Source organism: Poecilia reticulata, chromosome 20, assembly GCF_904066995.2.
Source record: "Poecilia reticulata chromosome 20, P_reticulata-male-v2, whole genome shotgun sequence".
Taxonomy (NCBI): Eukaryota; Metazoa; Chordata; class Actinopteri; order Cyprinodontiformes; family Poeciliidae; genus Poecilia; species Poecilia reticulata.
In genome coordinates, this window is record NC_088849.1 from 16111371 (window position 1) to 16130632 (window position 19262).

The 19262-nt window shown below is 39.7% G+C and overlaps 1 protein-coding gene and 1 long non-coding RNA gene across 3 annotated transcripts; one reads left to right on the forward strand and one right to left on the reverse strand.

Moving 5' to 3' along the window:
• The first annotated feature begins 3226 nt into the window (after positions 1–3226).
• On the forward strand, positions 3227–16412 carry dlec1 (DLEC1 cilia and flagella associated protein). Of its 2 annotated transcripts, XM_008396202.3 has the most exons (38): positions 3227–3612; positions 3689–3832; positions 3915–4068; positions 4582–4695; positions 4778–4944; positions 5070–5278; positions 5839–5923; positions 6012–6099; positions 6327–6500; positions 6578–6714; positions 7827–7919; positions 8175–8265; positions 8358–8520; positions 9532–9724; positions 9804–9880; positions 10034–10196; positions 10291–10387; positions 10500–10630; positions 10709–10885; positions 10974–11104; positions 11417–11567; positions 11948–12064; positions 12159–12280; positions 12362–12547; positions 12643–12710; positions 12779–12930; positions 13009–13124; positions 13214–13284; positions 13860–14080; positions 14166–14303; positions 14403–14525; positions 14620–14714; positions 14869–14956; positions 15045–15227; positions 15313–15471; positions 15558–15708; positions 15995–16112; positions 16207–16412. In XM_008396202.3, exons 1-38 carry the CDS (start codon positions 3547–3549, stop codon positions 16370–16372), a joined length of 5079 nt encoding a protein of 1692 aa, XP_008394424.1. In that variant the 5' UTR covers positions 3227–3546; the 3' UTR covers positions 16373–16412. The 2 variants fall into 2 exon arrangements, with proteins under 2 accessions (XP_008394424.1, XP_081457790.1); XM_081601664.1 differs by lacking the exons at positions 3227–3612; positions 3689–3832; positions 3915–4068; positions 4778–4944; positions 5070–5278 and having other exon boundaries at positions 4611–4695.
• A 1393-nt stretch (positions 16413–17805) lies between these two features.
• Positions 17806–19246, reverse strand: LOC103456567 (uncharacterized). The gene is made up of 2 exons (XR_532277.3): positions 19155–19246; positions 17806–18052 (listed from the first exon to the last, which is right to left on the reverse strand). It is a non-coding gene; the product is annotated as an uncharacterized LOC103456567 (long non-coding RNA).
• Positions 19247–19262: the final 16 nt, after the last annotated feature.

Genomic DNA, 19262 nt, shown 5'->3' on the forward strand with positions numbered 1-19262 from the left:
GAGAGGTGGGGTACACCCTGGACAGGTCGCCAGTCTGTCACAGCGCAACACAGAGACACACAACCATGCACACACACACTCACACCTAGGGGCAATTTAGACAATTTAACCTGACAGTCATGTTTTTGGACTGTGGGGGGAAACCGGAGTACCCGGAGAGAACCCATGCATGCACAGGGAGAAGATGCAAACTCCATGCAGAAGGACCGGGGCTGGGAATTGAACCCAGAACCTTCTTGCTGCAAGGCAACAACTCTACCAACTGCGCCACTGTGCAGCCCATGTCTCTAAACCTACTGCACAATTTTGATTAAAAGGGCAGGAAAAGAAGAGCATGGAATTATGTAAAAAAAAAAAAATAGCTCAACAATTCCCTCTTTGAGAAACCCACTTCAGCCCCACATAAGCAGATCAGCACAACTAAAGATTTTGTTTCAGGCGCCTCAGGAATCTTGGCATATGCAACAAGAGCAATTGGCATTCATGAGCGGGTTAACTAAAACTAAACTTTTTCAAACAGAGGCCAGAGTCTTTTTTGCATGAAACCACGGGGAATGTACTTTGCATAACTGAACTTATCCAGACAGTTGATTGAAATTTTTGTCAGCTTAAATAAAGGAAATTTTTTCTTGGTTGTGGAGAGTATTTTGTGTATTTTCATTCTAAATTTACCCATTTGGAGAACCACACATAACTCACATGTTTGCTACCAACAGTTAGACCTATCCTATGGGTTTTTCTAGTCATGCCTGTGTGTGGTGTTTTTTTTTTTTTTTTTTTTTACCTCACTCACTTCTAAGAATGATTTGGTTAAATGTTACAAGGTGTGAAAACACCTGGTGGGTGGAGTTAATTCTGTTCCTGTTGGAAAAACACCCATTGGTTGTTGTGCTTTTTTTTTCTAATATAAAGGAGGCCATGTCACAACCATCACATTGCAATAAAAAATGTAAATCTATTAGGTTGTTTTCTGAGTCTTACACATCTTGGTATATTGACAATACTAGCATGTATTTATCCAATAATAGAAGCTCTCAGCTGTGAAACATGAGCGCAGCTGAGAGTTTCAATGTCTTTACAACCACAATAAACACACATCTATTCAGACTGGCTTTCAGTATCCAGCATTCTACTGCTAATCTAATCTTCGTGATCTCATTTCCACAATTTCTTAATATCAATAATTGCTTAATTTATCTCACTTTTGTTTCCTCATTATTTTTTTGCCAGTAATTACTTGTTTTATCTGTCTATTCACTTGGTTTTAACATTTTGATCATTTTGTTGCGTGTATTTCTAGTGATTAAAACTCTGCCTTTGTCTTATACTTGACTGTAAAAGTGCTGCATGGTCAGTGTCTTCATTCAGGAACAAGACAGCTTTTTTTCCTCCTTTTTTTTTTGGCGGAAACTAATTTCCATACCCATTTTATGCACAGCCCAAAGGCGTAGGAACGAGTCTGTCATTGGGGGGGACGCATATCAGAAACCTGACAGATCAGTAAATACCTTGAGCAGAAATGTCAAACAATTGTGCCACCAACACAACAGTCTCACTTTCCAGCCCTGCATTCAGTAACTTACCAAACATGAGCCATAAAAAACACTGAAGCAAAAAGCCTAAATGTTTTTTTTCCCCTGTCATTTTCAGTCGCAAACATTAAACTAAAATATCTACAGATATGTGTTTCTGTCTCTGCCTCCCTCTGACTCTGCAGCCTGATGTTCCTGCATGGATTCATGTATTTACAACAGACACTACAGTAATTTACAGGATCAGAATGTGAACTAAATATTTTATCTGTATGATAAAAAGTATGTTTTTATCATACAGAACGAGAATTTAAACAACTTCATTTTCAGATGTATACATTATTATACATCTCAACTCTATTTACTGTGTAGCAAAAATTTTCACTAATTTATTTTTAAACTTCTCCTCAAGCACTTTTCTTATTGTCTCCTAACCATTACCCTTATAGTGTGGAAATAATGAACAAAATATTGAAAAGTTGAAAGAAATCAACCTGACATCAGTCTTCACCCGTTCTCCTTTCTGGTTTTATTGAAATTAATATAATTTTTATATCTTCACACTCTGAAACTCCACCTGGCTCTCCTATGTCTTCCCTGACCTGCTCCTCTCATAATAAAATAGTTTAGTTTATTTAAAAGTTAAAAACAGTTAATGCATATTTCAATAAACTAAATGAAGATCTCACCAGAGCTTCTTCACTTTTCTTCAACATCATTCTAGCACTGCTGTCCTCCTAAATATCTAAATAATATAATATAATATAATATAATATAATATAATATAATATAATATAATATAATATAATATAATATAATATAATATAATATAATATAAATACATGTTAAGTGGGTCGAGTATGATCAGGTGTTGCTCACTTTAAATAATAAAAAGGCTCATTTTGCTGCTGTTTCGGTCTCATTCTAAATCATTGTGACTAGACTAGCTAACTTTTAAACAAAGTTAGCAGTAAAATTTTGGACATGTGACTATTCCAGAATTAAAACGACTGAACCAAAAAGATTTAGTTCTACATATGAAAGTAAACTGACAACAAGATGTTATAAACGAGCGATATTCATGGCAAAATTCCTGACAGATCGTTTACCTCATTCAAACCTGACTCTGTCTGCTGCTGCCTTTACTCTGAGCGGTTCAGAGGGGGGAGGAGGAGGAGGAGGGAGCAAGCGCTCTGCTGAATGCGCTGTTGTGCGCCTTCAAAATAAAAGCATGCGAGTGGAAGATTTTAAAATTATTCGCAACTGCGGTGAAATTGTTCGGGGGGACGAATGTGGCTGTCTCCAATATTGGGGGTGGGGGGAGGGGGGGCATGTCCCCCCCCATCCCCCCCGCTTCCTACGTCTATGGCACAGCCTAAAATGAATCTCACATTTGTGACATGTTTCAGTCAGAACATATTCAGAACATATTAATGTTCACTTTGTTGTGTTTTACGTCAAACGTAATGTTTTGTTTAAGTGAAGAGGTTTTCCAATACCTCCGACAGACTGGAGACCTAGGCACCAGCACCGCTCCCGACCCCACGAGGGACAAGGGTGTTAAAAAATGGATGGATGGAGTTTTCCAATAACTTATTTATTAACGGTGTCATATTGATGAAAACTTTATTTATTTATTTATTTATTTATTTATTTATTTATTTATTTATTTATTTATTTATTTGTTTGTTTGTATTGTTTTGGAAATTTATGAGTAGAATAATTGAGCATTTCTTGATTACGTAATTGTTTGCTACAAAAGGTCACACGCGGGCAGCTTTCAGATCCGGTTCGCCACCTGTAGTTGCTTAGCAACCACATGTACGCACACATGGCCAAACACCGCAGCGGGATTTACTGAAAGTATTGAGCTTCTAAAGTTAGTCATTGTACACTTTACGTGGTCATGAACGAGTGTTGCGATTCTAACGTGACGGTGTAAATTTTTAACTTTGCGATCTTTTGCCGCTGTTTTCATTCGTCTCTTCCGCCGCTGAGGCGCACTTTAAAGAAAATGACAGAAGACACATTCGATGAACCCTTGGTGGACAGTCACAGACCTGCGTCGGGAACGTCACAAGTAAGCTGTGAATGTTTTAAATTGGGGAAAGAAAAGTGAGTTCCATATGAATCGTATCCCTCTTCTTTTATTCCAGGACATCTCTCATGTGTTAATGAGCGTTTTCAAGGAGGTTTACAATAAGGACATAATCGAGGAAGGGATTCTGTTGTCCAACCTCATCAAAACAAATATGGGAACAAACAGTTATCATGATAAATATGTTAAGGAGCTGCAGCAGGTAACTAGTGGAACAAAAGTTTTTAAGTTAATTAGTATGACAGAGTGAAATGAAACTTCTCTCTCTCTTTTTATACTGATAGGCTCGTTGTGAATATGAGCAGTGCATTAAAATGACTGATATGGTAGAGGATCACATATGTAAGGGTAGAGCCCGAGCTGCTGCCAAAGAAAGCCGGATCTGTGAGGGGATGAAGGCAGACGTTGTAGATGGTTGTGATTATGCAGTGTTTCCAGGTGAGTTGCTCTCTGATTTATAGTTGTCTGAACAAGTCCAGCGAAACTACAACTACTGCTGTCAAACGCGATGCTAGCACCATTGTGCTATTGGGATGCTTTTGTTGAAAAGCGATAGGGAATCTGTTCAGGAAGCAGGGCAGGACAGATACCCTAAGCACACAGTCAAATCTACAAAGCATTACTGCTTTGTAGGTCAGAGCATATTCGTGCGGTAGGATGGCCCAGTCAAAGTCCAAGTCTAAATCAAATTTAGAATATGTGGCATGGTGTCACCACTGGAGATTTGAATTTTTGTTTGTAGATGTCCAGAGCTGAGACCAAAAGACTTGTAGTGGTAGATGCAATGAAAGGTGGTTTTATGAAATATTGCATAATTATGTTCTGCACTGTGTAGGCCAGTCACATAAAAAAAAAAATTCCAATGATTTTTAAGGTTGTAATAAGAAAATTGTGAAAAGTACAAGAGACAGGTATTTCAAAACTGATCTTGTTCCTCATGTTTATTTTCAGTCAAATCCACCTTTTGCTGGTGTGTCGATGATGACATTCTCAAAAGAAACAACCTGATCTCCCCTGGGGACTACTTACCAACAGAGAAACCACGAATACGAGCACCGGCCCCGGGTATGGGATGCTCCTAAGTGACATTTAAGTAATGATTGACGGTGTGAAAGTGACAATCTTTGTCTGGACATTTTGTTGACAGTAAAATCGAATTTCGCAAAACCCACTATCTCATTTGCAATACGCACAAACCGGGAGTCTCAGGATCACGGACCACAGAAGACTTTGTTGGAAATGAATGAGTTGGATGACAGTCTTACTTGTGAATCAAGCTCAGAACTCCAACAAACCAAGAAAATCCCTAAAATGGTAATTAATAGTAATTAAGTAAAAAAGAATAGGACTAGGGTAGGGCAAAGGTTAGGGTAAAATACACTGTTGTTTTTGTTGTACGTGACAAAATGATTGAATATGTTCCACTTGTTCCTAAACAGACCATACCCAAGCCAAACTGGTGTGGCCAACCAAGCTCAAAAAACATCTCAGAGGGTTGGGAGAAGCTTCAGAAGTTTAAGAAAAGACAAAACTTCCTGCTTGATCGACGAGTCTGTCCTCCAAATGCACAGCAGTGTAGAAAGCCGCTCGGCTCATCCAATGTCAAAGTGAAGAGGGACCAAGAGAAGAAAGCCCCTGACAATCAAAAGTACCAAATAACCTGAGAGTAAAAGAGAGATGTAGATTTACCAGGTTAATGGTTAATAGTTGGTGTACAACACAGTGCAATATTATGAACAATGTAATGATCAATATTGACTTGAAATGTGAGTGTCATTTTACCTCAGTGCAAATAGTTGCACAGCTGTACCAAAGCAGGTGTGTGTAAGCTGAGACCAAATGCTTCACAACGTGGCTGTTGAACCTGAACCACAGAGGCAGTGAAAACCAGACAGACTCTCACATCATCATCCATTTCTTGTCTGTTTCCACACTGTTCAGTAGCTGCAACGTTAGAGTCATGAATTGTACTGTGTCTTTACACAGCTGAGGAAGACAAATACAGTCGGGACAAAAATGACTGAAGCATAAGCGTCTTGTTAACAGGGTTTTTATTTTCCATCCATACACGTCTGTGCGCACTTATCCATGCTCATTGACTAACATTAGGAAAATCTGACAATCTGCTAACAATCAACTTTGCACTCGAATCCATGTTTGAGATTGAGTTTTAAATTCTGTTTGTCCGTTTCGTCCTCCTTCTCAAAGCTCTCTAGATGAACTCTCCCAAGTCTTCCAGGCAACTCCCCAAGTGATGTTTTTCACAGAATACAGCATCGGAGGTGTTTATGAGGTTTGTTTCAGTGACCGACTCAGAACAATTTGATCTTGACATGGACTGAAAATATGCTGCCCTATAACTTCTCCCCGCGCTGCATCAGTCTACGCTGGAGCTGAAAAACGTGACTTACGCAAGCCGCCACGTCAGAATCATCCCTCCTACCACTCCGTACTTCTCCATAGGGCTGGGTGAGTCTGTTTTAGCCTTTCAGCTCACGTGATGTTGAGGTAAATCAAAATAACTTATCTAGCAGATGGGAAACATTAAGTCAAAAATCTTTGGAATGTTGTTCCTATTTGTTAGCTCCCCACTTGGGAGTAGCGGCTGTGAGTCACCCTGACTATAAAACAAATTATCTTGAGCATCAGATTCTCCAAACTGAACTGCTATTCATGCAAAGAGTTTGTGTTTGCAGGAAGATTCCCCAGTGATGGAGGCATTGTTGCCCCAGGGATGAGCTGTGAGTACACACTACGATTTGCTCCAGATTCCTTGGGAGACTTCAAGGATTTCATGGTGGTCCAGACCGAATCTGAGCACCTATTTGTGGTGCCCATTGAGGCACGGAGACCTCCTCCTGTACTCACCTGTAAGCCACACTGCAAACAGCCTTACTTACTTTGCATGACGATCCTTTGAAAAACCTCCTCCAAACTGTTTTTACAGTGCCCAGAGTTTTGGACTGCGGGTATTGTCTGGTCGGAGGGGTAAAATTCCTGGAGTTCACGTGTCAAAATGTTGGACTCAGCGCTGGGACTTTTTACATCATCCCCAAGGACAAGTGGCCGGCCCCAAATCTCAGGGTAATGGTTGCATAACTGAAACTATTCGCTGCACCCTCAACTTTTATGGTGAAGACTTCAAGCTAAATGTTTTTTTAATTGCAGTTGCCTAATTGCAAGTTGAAACAAAATGTTCTCTAAACGTGAGGTTTGGGTTTTTGTTTAGACTTTTAAAAAAAATATACACATGCACTAAAATAGGTTGGAGAAACAGTGCTTGAATCTTTTTGGGTTTATGGTCGGCTTTGTTTGGAGGTGTGTTAATTCTGGATTTACAACACTTGGTGGGAAAATAGTTCTCCTTTGTGTATTAAAGATAGAACCTGTTCCAAAATGAGTGCTGAAGTGCAATTATGGTGCTATTCATACATTGTCCAGGCTGTCATTAAGTAAGATTATTAATGCTTTTTCAAGCACTGTAAGTTCCTCCTAGGGATAAACGTGCTCCTCAGGTGCGCCCCCTCTGTTATAGGAGACCTCAGTCTCCTTGTCAGGCAGGTCTTTATATAAGCCCTTCCTGTAAAATGCGTCAGTGTTTGTCTAGTCTAAAATCTAAAGTGCTCATGTAAGAATTAAGTAATACAAAAAGCTCAGGAAAATCACAATCTTTTAAAAAAAGTTTTTTTTTCCACAGCTTTTGTTCATTTCAAACCTTTTAATTGTGTGTTCAGGCAAAATGTTTTGCTTTGTTGTCATTTTCTGACTGTAAATATAGGACTGCTTTATTCAAATTACATAGCCTCTTATCTTTCCCATTTTGAACAGTGGTTACGAGATATGGACACCTATATTATATGTATTTTTACCTCAGCAATACAGGGAAGGCATAGTTTACAGATTTAGCATTCATAGACACTTTCAATTAGAAGACTCCTGAAATGGCTCAGTTACTTTTTTTATTGGAATTGAAGGGGGCATAAAGAACTATGATTACAAAACAACAATTTCTTAGTGTGGGATTTATTAATAAATGTGCTCAAATTAATGGTAGGTTTCAGCGTGAGATTCTGCTGCTGTAATTTAAAAAAAAAAGTCATGTTAAGGTGTTTTGCAGATCTTTAGATTTGGCAATAAATGGGCCTTGAGAGCTAAGTGCATTAAAATAATTAAAGACACCTTTTTTCTTTTTCAAGTCCTTGTCAACAACATACTTTTCTGAGAAGTCACCCTTTGCAGTAGGCCCCTGCGTGTTTTCACTGCAGCCAGGAGAATCTATTAATTTGGAGGTAAGCAGTCTCTCTGAATTTGCAAATTCTCACAAGAACAGCATGTTCCATTGAATTAATTTGTCTGCTTTGCATGAGAGAGAGAAAAAAAACAGTCTCAGCAAATTTAATGTACAGTTGTTGTTTTTTTTTCTCAGAAAGGTCAGTAATGTTTTCGGTAAACTTCCTCATTTATGAGATTTACATGGACAATGTTTATCAGAATTTAAAGGTATACGTATAGACGTCACTTGTTTTACATATTTTTTTCCACAGGTTGTTTTTTTTCCAACCACTGTGGAGCATTGCTGTCAGCCATTTACCATAATCTGCGACAACTGCCAGGTGAAAAATGTTTCCATTGAAGGTCAGTGTTGGAAGCAAGACCACCAAGAAATTTCCTCCACTGTTTGTTTCATTCTATTCCCTGAGATGGATTAATGTGTTTGGCTTTTACAGGTGAGAGTCAACTGGTTGGCGTTGAGCTTGTGTCTATATCTGGAGAAAATGAGCCCCTCACTCCTGGAGAGATGCACGATCTCACTGCAGAGCACTTTGTCCGTTTCAGTAAATGCCACCCTCACGTTGAGCAACAGAAGAGACTTGTCATCAGGAGCAATGTGTAAGGCTGACTTTATTGTGTGTTGTCACCGTTGAGCACCTCTTAGTGTATAAAACAACATTGCATCTTACAAAAGAATTCATATTCTGAAAAACCCTCTAGTTGCCAGTGACTGTGACTCAGTAGGATGAGTATAGTTGCAATCTGAAGGTTCTGGACTACCATCTTCCTCTAGCCTTATCTTGATGTGGACAAGGCACCTAATTGACTACCTTTAGATGTATGAATGTGTTCATGTCTGTTAGTATAATTGAGTGAGTGTGGCTCTCGTTGAAAAAGCTGCGAGTGGTCAGTAAGACCAGCATTTTCACTTTTTTCTGCCACTTTTTTCTTTCATCCACGTTTGTTTGTTGGTTCCCTTACATGGCTTCAAATGGGACGTTATTGGCTTTCCTTAACATTTAGATTTTTTCCCCACTCCCTCAAACAGGCGAGATTTGTGGAGTATCATTTTGGTGACAGATTCTCCCACTTAAGCTGTAGATCTGAGTTGTGGATCTTTGTTGCTCCTTCATAAGTTTTGGTTGTTATTTAGTTACCTAACCGTCCATGACATGGTATATTTTTACCAGAGTAAAAGGGGCTGAATACTAATGCAAGCCACACTATTAAAATCCATTGATGTTTGTCGTTGTAATATAAATAAATTAACAATTTTAAAAGCTATCTTTTCATATTTTTTACAAAGATTGTTCTAGACCACTAGGAGGATTTGTTGACACCAGGACTAAAGGTGGTTAAAACACCCAGACTACAGATACATATGTTTTTAGTGCTTTCTGGCTGAATATCCATGGTGATCAAACTTAGCATCTGTGTTGTCTTCCTTCCCTCTTTCACCAGCCACTTTATGTTTTGTTTTTTAGCTGGAGGATAAATTGTGCGAGTCCCTAGTGTCAAGCTCTCAAAAACTTCAATAAATATTTGCTTGAGCTAATAATTCTTCTTTCTTGTGTCATTAAATGCAAAAAAGTTTATTTCTCCTTCTCTCTTTTCATTTTTTGTTTGAAGCCACTTGGAGTTGCCCTTCCACTGGCAAATCATGAAACCTAACCTGCGTCCTCTTCTTCCCGGGGAGACCCATGAGCTCTCCCATATCCAGTTTCACCCAGACACAAGCGACGTTTACCACATGAGCCCCCCCATGGGCCTCCTGGCTCCCTGTCAGGAACATGAGTTTCTCTTAACCTACTGTCCAAAAGAGGTATGAAACTAAATTAATTGTAAAATGCAACAAACGTGTTAAGGGTTAATGTTTCAATAATGTTTTCATTTTGTTCAAGCTGAAGGATTATCACAGTGTCTTTCACTTGGTCCTGAGGGACATCCCCCTGATGCCACCAGAGCCTAATGACAGCAGGTACTTCAATACTTACAAAATATGAAATTCAACTAATAAAATCACAAAATACAAAAATACGGGAGCTAAAAATGAGAAATGTCTCTTTTTTTTTGGTCTTTGTTGTTAATTTTGTGTTTAATTTTTAATTTTTTTATTTTGTGGAAAATCCAGCGTCCTTAACCCTGTGCATTCTGGCTCCAAGTTGAACAATGTGATCATCATGGAGATAGAGGTCAAAGGGTCAACAGAGCCATACCAATTCCTACTGGAGCCATATGGTGTCATAATCCCTGGAGAAATATTTATCTCTATCGCTACTCGCAAGCAGTTTAAGGTTAATTGAAGCAGAGTTTGTCTCATTTCCTTTGCAGAACGATTAATCCAGTCAAATGAATAATGTTGTTTATTTCATGCTGCCTGTGTTTCAGATGTGGAATCACAGTAAAACTTTCATCTTGTTTCAATGGGAGACGTTGAACAGCAACTCCCATGTTATAGAAGTGGAGCCATCTGCTGGGAGAATAGGTGAACTGCATCTTAAAGCTGGTTCATTCCAGTTCAGGGCACATAGTTTGCATTTGACTATTTTTATGTATTGTCTTGTTGCGTTGAGTTTTTTTTATTTGTCTTATTTAAGAAGAGAACGAGTGCTTTGACTTTGATGTTGTCGTTACTGGAGGGAAACCAGATAAGCTTGAAACCTACTTGGTTTGCAACATACAGCATCGTCACGAACCCGTCAAGTTGCCTATTGAGGTTACCTTTAAGGTAAGACTTAGCGACATCTAGAAATGCTTGCTTCCGTTTTAATATGTCCTTGCTTTAAAGTGATTTAATGTTAAATAGGGTCCCGCAGTGAAGCTCAGCGTTCCCTGTGTGGACTTTGGGCTTGTGAGGCTCGGGGATGAGGCTCAAACCATGGTCTCCCTAACCAATACCACTCCTCTAGAGGCCAGCTGGATGTTTAAGGAGAAGATCAACAATAAGCAGGATCACAAAGACACACGAGCAGTAAAACAGCAGGCAAGCCAGTAAAATGAAAGATTGGGTTATAAATGAAGAGGATTAGTGTTTAAATCTAATTGTCAGTAACTTCTGTATTCGCGCTCAGGTTGTAGTGGAGCCAGGAACAGGTGTGCTGCCTCCCTTTGCTAGTTGCAGTGTGGCGCTGCATTTGAACCTGGATTTCTGCCAGAAGTTTGAAACAGAAATGGAACTTATTGTGGAGAATGGGACTATGAGGTAAGCAGCTCTCAGATGGATGTGCACACTTTTTATATTGTTTGTTTTCTGTTGAAATCCACAGGATATACATATACATCTAATGTCCGTCATATTAAAGGTGGAAAAACTTTTAAAATATTCACGTAGCCACAGTTTGTTCAGTCTCATGCACCTGGAGTTTTAGAATGGATGTGAACTCTTTTGAGAGCTGCTCTACTAAAACAGTTCTTGATACACATCCACTATCAAGACATTAAAGATGGTTCTCAGTTTTCAGGTTCTAATCGGGATGTTTTTTTGTTTTTTTTCCCCATCATATGTTCCTAACAGTCCTGTTTGGATCCAGGCAGTTGTGCAGTCTCCTCAGGTGTGCTTCTTAAACTGCAAGCTGGTCTTCTCTGATCTTTACCGGGGAGTTCCCTCAAAAGGCATCGTAACACTTTTCAACCAGACTCTGCTGCCGTCACACTTTACCTGGAAGGTACGTTCTGCTGCTACTTCTCAAAATATTATGCAACAGACCTACTAAAGCCCATAAAATCAGTCTCAATAACGTGCATCCTCCCTATTGAGAATGTCTACAGAAATATATGCAGTTTGATGTTGTACGTGAGATTGTTTAGATTGTGAGACGCATTTCCTTGAAAGTAACTGGTATTTTGTCCCAAAAGGAGAGACAGCTTGTATTATCTTGGCAATTTCTTCCAGATTTCTTCTGTTTTAGATTGGTTATGCAATTTGTTTTTGTTGTTTTGCTTACTAAGGGTGTGGCTGAAAAAAGCAGTTGAATTTAGTCAAGGAAAAAAATGCTGGGATTAGGATCCTAAGTTCATTAGGACGTCGCTGTCTTTCGCCCGACAGGAACAGCTCCAGGGTAAACAGGCCTCACTGTGCACAGCCACCTTTGACCCCTCTTCTGGTGTACTGGGACCCAATGCAACCATGAACATCACTGTAAATATGTCTTCCCACACAGATGTAAGTACCACCTGTGCTGCTGAGAACAGACAGTGACATGCTTTTGTAACTTGTGCGGTTAGAGAGGCTCCTGGTTTCTTTTGTTTCTCTGTAGCTGAAGCTCACAGAAGTGGCTGCTATCTGTGAGGTGCGAGGGATGAACTCGCCGCTTGTTCTTCAGATTGTGGGCTCCCAATCCAAGGAACTTTCTGTGTCCTACTCGCTGCCTGGCGCCTGGTACCAAATTTGGATCTAGGAAACTTTCATTCCAGTTTCACCTTTCCCCAGTGTCATGTACTAAAATGTTTGTACTTCCAGTCACAGAGGGAATAGTGACAGTCCTTCAGCACTGATAATTGACTTTGGAAAAGATGTCATTTTAAAGACGGAGGTGACCAAGCAGTTCCTAATGACCAATGACAGCGCTATCCCTGCAGCTTTTACTATAAGGCCAGAGTTCTTTACCTGCAACGTTGCAATGGCAAACAGCTTGTTAGAGAAGAGGTAAAACACTCTGCTCTTTGACCAGAATAAAAGATCATAGATTGAGTTCACCTCACAATGACAGAAATGTTACAAAGCCTGCATCTTAATTGCAGACTTACATATTTAAAGAATCCACTTTTCGCCGAGCAAGTGAAAAAAGTAGAAGCCAAAGCACACGAAGGTATAGTATGACTTTTGTGTAATTTGCAGAACTTGGGGACACAATTGAGGTTATTTGATTTTTGTCAGAGTTTGTTACCGGCCTTCTGGCTCATGGAAATGGGGCGGCCTTCGTTGTCCAGCCGGACTCAGGGCAGCTGGGACCGTTTGAGACCAAGACAGTGGATGTGACCGCCTTTTGCGACATGTGGGGAGAATACAGGGATCACCTCATATGCAAGGTGCGTTAGTATTTTAAAGAATTAGAAGCAAGCAATTTTTTCTGTCGTCACCCAATTTAGATCTAATCTTGTCTGCAGGTCGGAGACCTTGAACCGATGAACGTAACTATACAGATGACCGTGAAGGGCTGCCCCCTCTACTTCCCAGTGATAGGCCCCCGACCAGATGACCAGTGTCTGGGTCCAACCATACAGTCCGTTACACATCTTTCAAATGAATCGACGCCTGATTGTGTATTGTCATTGATTGAGTCTTCTCTTTTGGTTCAAATTTAAATGATAGCTTCGGCACTCAGTTGTCAGGAGGAGACACAGTTTCTCAACTTCTTCGCATCAATAATCCGACCGTGTTTGGTAAGTTGTTGTTGGTACGATGGTTCTAAGTTTAAACTTTGACTGTCTATTAAAGAAATATGATTTCTGCTTTGCACAGGTGTGTTTTATTGAGATTTTACGTGATAGACCAACACAAAGTAGAACCTAGTTCTGAAATAGAAGAAATGTAAAAGATTGGGTTTCAAAATTATTTACAAGCAAAAGTCATATATTTATAGTCAGACACTGTCACACACACACACCAGTAGATCCACCTCTTCCAGACTTTTGGGATTTTCATTTAACAGCTCTTTGTAAAGCAGCTCAAGTTCAGTCAGATTTAGGTCTGGACATTGACTAGCACATGAGAATGCTTTGGTCTAGATTATTCCATTGCAGCTCTGGCTATATGTGTAGCCTTGTCGGTAAGGTGGAAGGAAAACTTGCACCCCAATAGCCAGGTTTTCTTTCAAGATTTCCCTATAATTTGATTCATCCATTTAACCATCAAGTCTTAACAGATTCCTTGTCCCTGCAGAAGAAAAGCATCCCTAAAGGATGATACCGCCACCATCCAACATTCTAAATGATCAAATGTCTTTTGTCTGAGACAGATATCCGGGTGGACTGGGAGATTTACAACATTGAGGAGAATGACCACAAACTGATTGAACTCGTGATGACATATGGAGACCACTTCCCGCTGAAGGATGATGATGGTAATGAGCTGCTGAAAGGGACATTTAGGGTTTTTAATGAAGACGATCCAACAGCGTGGGAGAAGAATCAGACACCAACATTGGCGGGGACCAGCGTGTCCCTACAGAGTGGTACTGTGAGTATGTCACACAGCAAAACCCAGATTGCATTTTGGACATGATTGTATGGGCATTAAATGTTTCTCTCTGTTGATTCCTCAGAACGGAAAAGAGAGAGAATTTGTAGATGAAGAGGAAGGATGTCTCTGTCCTGCGAAGAAAAACCTCATCTCCGTCAACGTGCGATCTCACATAGGCAGCCTGTCAGATTCCCCGTACTCCATTATACCGCAACAAATTGTAAATTATTTCAGCCACGTTTTTGCCTTTTTCCTCCTCAAAAACCTTCCCAGTTTCATATTATTAACGACGCGCTTCTTTTGGTGTGTACAACAAAAGGTGATACCAGCAAAGAGCACTGGATGCATCCACGTGTCTTTCACCCCTTTTAGTCTTTCTGAGTCCCAACGTGAGTCCAGATGTGTGGGTGTGGCATATGGATTCCTGAACCTGGACTCAGAGGTAATAATCCAGGTTCACAACAAGCACAGAGTCATAAAAGAGACCAAATATCCAAAGGGTTTATTCCCTCGATGTGTTTCTGTGCATGTTACAGAAGGCAGTTTGCATCCCAGGTAAAGTCAGAAGGGATCTGGCTTTGGATTTACAGCCTGTCAAATTGGATCTGCTAGGAACCATTAAGCCGGCGGCGTAAGCAATTACCTTCACACTATTTATACCCCGGATCCCTCATGCATCCTGCTCAATTTATGTTTCCTAAATTTAAAATAAGCTGATGTTAGGCCAAACACAAGCTCAGGGGTGGGCTGATCAGGCTTCTTCTTGGATCCCCTTTTGCTTGTAGGCTTTTGGTGCAGCTGGAGGATAACAGAGAGATACTGGAGTTTAATGCCTCCGCTGGTGATTTACTGAGGGTCGAGTCAGACAACGAGGTTGGAAATCATCAGCACATACATGACGTACTCAGGGGTATAAAGTATTTCTGAGCTCATGTTGGGCCTTTTTTGCTGTGTTGTGCAGGTAGTCGTCAGTGAATTTAGCATTGCACAGTGCTTTCAACTGAGAAACATTAAAGAGACGCCTCTGTGTTTCAAACTTGAGACACAGCCGCCATTTTCAGTTGAGAAGCCTCACTCTGGAGTTCGGACCAGCACCAATGGTCTCGATAAATTATTGGTGATTTACCCTCAAAATAGCATGCAGGTTGGTTGTACAGAACCCTAGACTGTTTTATGAGGGTGTCTTTGTTTATTTCATCAATAAGTGTTGCTACTTCTGTGAATTCTAGGTGAAAGTGGTCTTTCACTGTTCTCTGTCACTGCTGGACCTCTTAAACCAGACAGAAGAAGACCTCTCTCTTGCAGTGAGTGTGGTTCATACCGAAACTGGTCGGAAGAAGCTGAGGTTGCAGCAAAACCTCCTTATCCAGCACAGCAACAACCAGCAGGTGGGAGACAGCTTCACAACCAAACATTACTCTTTACAAAACCTTATGTAGCTTGTGACCTTACCAAATGCATTTCCTGTGTATAGAAAGTGCCTCTGTGTGCCTATCTGGAACTGCCCATACTCAGTCTCTGCACCGATTGCCTTAATTTCGGGTTTTGCAACATTGGACTAAAACAGACAAGGGAAATAAGCCTCTTCTGCCGTGGATCAAGCACCTCCTGGAAATCACTAATAAGTAAACACCCTCACAAAAGTTTGAAAACCAACACATCCCAATAGCAAGTGGTTGCTAAACGGCGTTGAAATGTCTAGAAAGTGTAGGATTTTTAATGAAATACTTTCCAAATTTGTAAGAGAAAAGTTTTCCACCCCATTTATAGGTGGAACAGTTGACCATGACACACAGAAATTTGATTCTGGAAGTGTGTCAAACTTTGAAATGATAGATATGAAGCAACCTAATAGCACCAGTTGATGATTACTGTATGTTTGTTGCCTTAATCGAGTCTCGCTGTGTTTAGAGTCAGATGAAGGAGACCCTGAGGTGTTTGAAGTTACACCAGACTCTGGGTTTTTCCAATCCCAGGACATTGTCAGAACCCCCAGCAACCAGTTTCTGCAGATTAGCTTCACTCCAAGGTAGCAGTCAGTTCTGAAACATAAAGCATTCGCATCAAACAAACACATAAAAAACATGTTTGTTATTCGGTTGCCTATGTGTCATGTGTTTCAGCAAAGAAAAAGAGTTCACGGCATTGCTGGTTATCGAGTCGCCTCTGGTGACGACGCCCCTCACTCTCCCGCTCGTGGGAATGGGATCCTTTGATGAGGACTACATATCGACATATTTTTTGAGTGACAAAACAGCTGACGATGAAATGCTTTTTGGTGAATTGTAAATATATGTTTGATAAAAAGTAAACAGAATTTTTTTTTTGACTTGCTTTCTGATAAAGACCGAAACACCCAAGGGAGTTCCATTAAAAGCTTTTAAAAATATTTGCTCCACTGAAGCTGCATGGGTTCAGTTATCCACTCAGCATCACGTCACTTCAGATTAAACTTGACTAGAAATTATTAATTTGTGCCAAACCTGGGAAGGGTGATCATTTGCTTTGCCAACCCGGGAGAGAAAAGGACAGGATGTTAAAAGGGAAGAAAAGAGAGCATCATAAAAGAAAAATGACGTGCCTGGTTGTTTACTGCAAGTCGTAAATAGGCAGCTCGGGAGCCAAATACAGCTACACACCCATAGTTACAGGCAATCAAAATTGTAATGAAATGAATGCATGAAGTAAAAAAAATGTGGAGTCGAAGAGCTCTTTAAATCATGATGGGTTCTCCTCAATTTCTAACAGGATAACTAACTTATTTTTCAGGGACACATGAGTCGTTTTTCCCTTCAGAGCTGGAGCCAATTTTAAAAGATTAGAACAGTCTATGTCTACGTTTAAATATTTGAACGTACAAATATTTAAACTTAGACATTTAGTCTGGGTTTACCCTTCTGCTGAAGCGAGAGTAAACACCGCGGTGAGCTCGGAAAAATTGTCTAAGGTCTTTAAGGGCATTGCAGCAGTTTATGAGTCTGGTAAGGGACTTAAAGAGGTCTCAGAAGAAATCAGTCATTTCTGTGGATGTTAGAAAATGACATTTTGATTAAATCTCTTTTTAGACATACATGAAGACAAGACTAGTTTCTGATATTTCCCCTAGATTAAATATTAGATTAGATATCAATATGTGAGCATTTGGTGGAAAGATAATATTTGGCAACTAAAGCCTACATTGGTGAACGTGATCACTTAGTTCCAGTTGGTATACATCATGTGTTTCAGTTTTAGTGAACTGAGTTCCTGAAATGAATGAACTTTTCAACCATATATTTTTTGAATCAATAAAAATGGCTAAAGGCTGCCTCAGCACTTGTTTTCTGAGGTGATCACTAGCCTGCCAACAGCCTTATCGGTTTCCAGAGATACCAGCCGCACTTTCCCCACGAGGGATGAACTGAGTTTTCCAAGAAGACCTATTTAGCTAAGCATAAAGATAACACAGCTGGAAAGATAAGTATGTTAACATTTCCCTTTTGCGCATTCATCTTCTTATAGATTAGTGGCAAGTTATTTAAATGGCACGGTGAATGATGAGTATTTAGATTCTTGTTCCACCTCAGTGTTGCACTTTAACTTTAACGTCCACAAAAGCCATCCAAAACGTCGCAGCTGCAGACAAAATTGTGTATTTATGAAGGCAGGAGACAGTTGGAGTTAATGCTACTCATTTGTCGCTTGCATGGAAGTGCTTTAGCAGGAAGAAACCATGCAGAACAGACGGCAACAAAAGATATTCTTTAATTCTCTGGAGACTTCAGTCCTCTCTGGCTGTTAAGGAATCCCAGGAGGTGAAGCAACACGCATTCCCACATACACAGACACACAGACGGGCTTGTTTTGTGTAGAACAGCTGCATGATGTGCTTATCTTCAGCGCTGTTGAGCAGCACAGACATCTGCAATGACTCCCGAGTCCATAGAGGGATGCAAATGTCCAATTGATATTCACTGCACTCGAGCAGTCCTAAACAGAACAAGGACATGTCTGGTCACAATGAGAAAAAAAAAAAAAACCTGCTGTGTGGAAGCAGAGTAAATTGAGTGATGCTGAAGAGAGAGGAGAGAGTTTAGTAATCCAGACATCAGGTGTTTGTGGTAAAATGAGGATTTAAAACTGCTCGTTTGTTTGGTACCGAAGCCAAACAAATGAGAGCTAATGACTAAAGATGAGAGCTTATCACACTCAACTGTGTGAAATTGTCATCATCAGGGAGAATGCTGCTGCTCTTTACTCTCTAGAAAAACAAGCTATGTGCCAGATAATATGACGGTTTGTCTCAAATGCAGCAAAAAAGTACCAAAAATAGCTGAAAATGTAAAAAAATAAATATGGATAAATCAATTTGCATTTAAGAAAAAAACAAACATATTCTCACATAGATTTTGAAATGTGTTTAGTGTAATTTTGCATGCAGAGGCAGTAAAATTACACCGAATTATCTCTTGCAGTATCACAAGAGATAACTGCACTCGAGCAGTTATCTGAGTTATACAGTTATACTTCTTCATGTATAAACCCTGTTAAAATCATTAACGGACCAACTTTACAAACAAAAAAGTGTTAAACAGCCTCTTCTAAATTACCATTCTTACTAGAATTCCATTAGATCTTCATTATTATATGTTTACTTAGTTATCTACTTTATTCTCAAATTATATAACAAAAGTTCTCTATGTTTATTTAGTAATTTATTTTTGTTCTGCATTAATTGATTTGGGATGAATTGTTATTTATTAATTATTTGTGTTTTAAAACAGCACTAAAATTCTTTTTAGTTATTTTAACGAGTCCTTCCTTTATTACACATAAAAATGGGATTGTGATGTTTGTTTATTTTGTAGTTAAACTGGTATTTTTTTCAATTAGACGGCGTTAGTAACATATTTTTTATTTCTATTTTTTTTTTACATTGAATACAATAAAACAAAGTTTTGTTCAATAACTGGTCCTGCTAATGTGATATTTACTTCAAACTAAGAACGGTCCGTTTTTCTCAATTTAGCGATTTTTGTGATGCAAATATAAAAGAATTTAATAAAATTGCGAAGACGTTCAAAATACGAACCAAAGTCCTCAGATTTGCAGTGGGTTAAGAAGTCCGTTAGAGGGCAGCACTAGCACCTGTTTGTCTCCGCTGCCTTGGTAACGCACCACCGGAGAGCGTCACCACTTC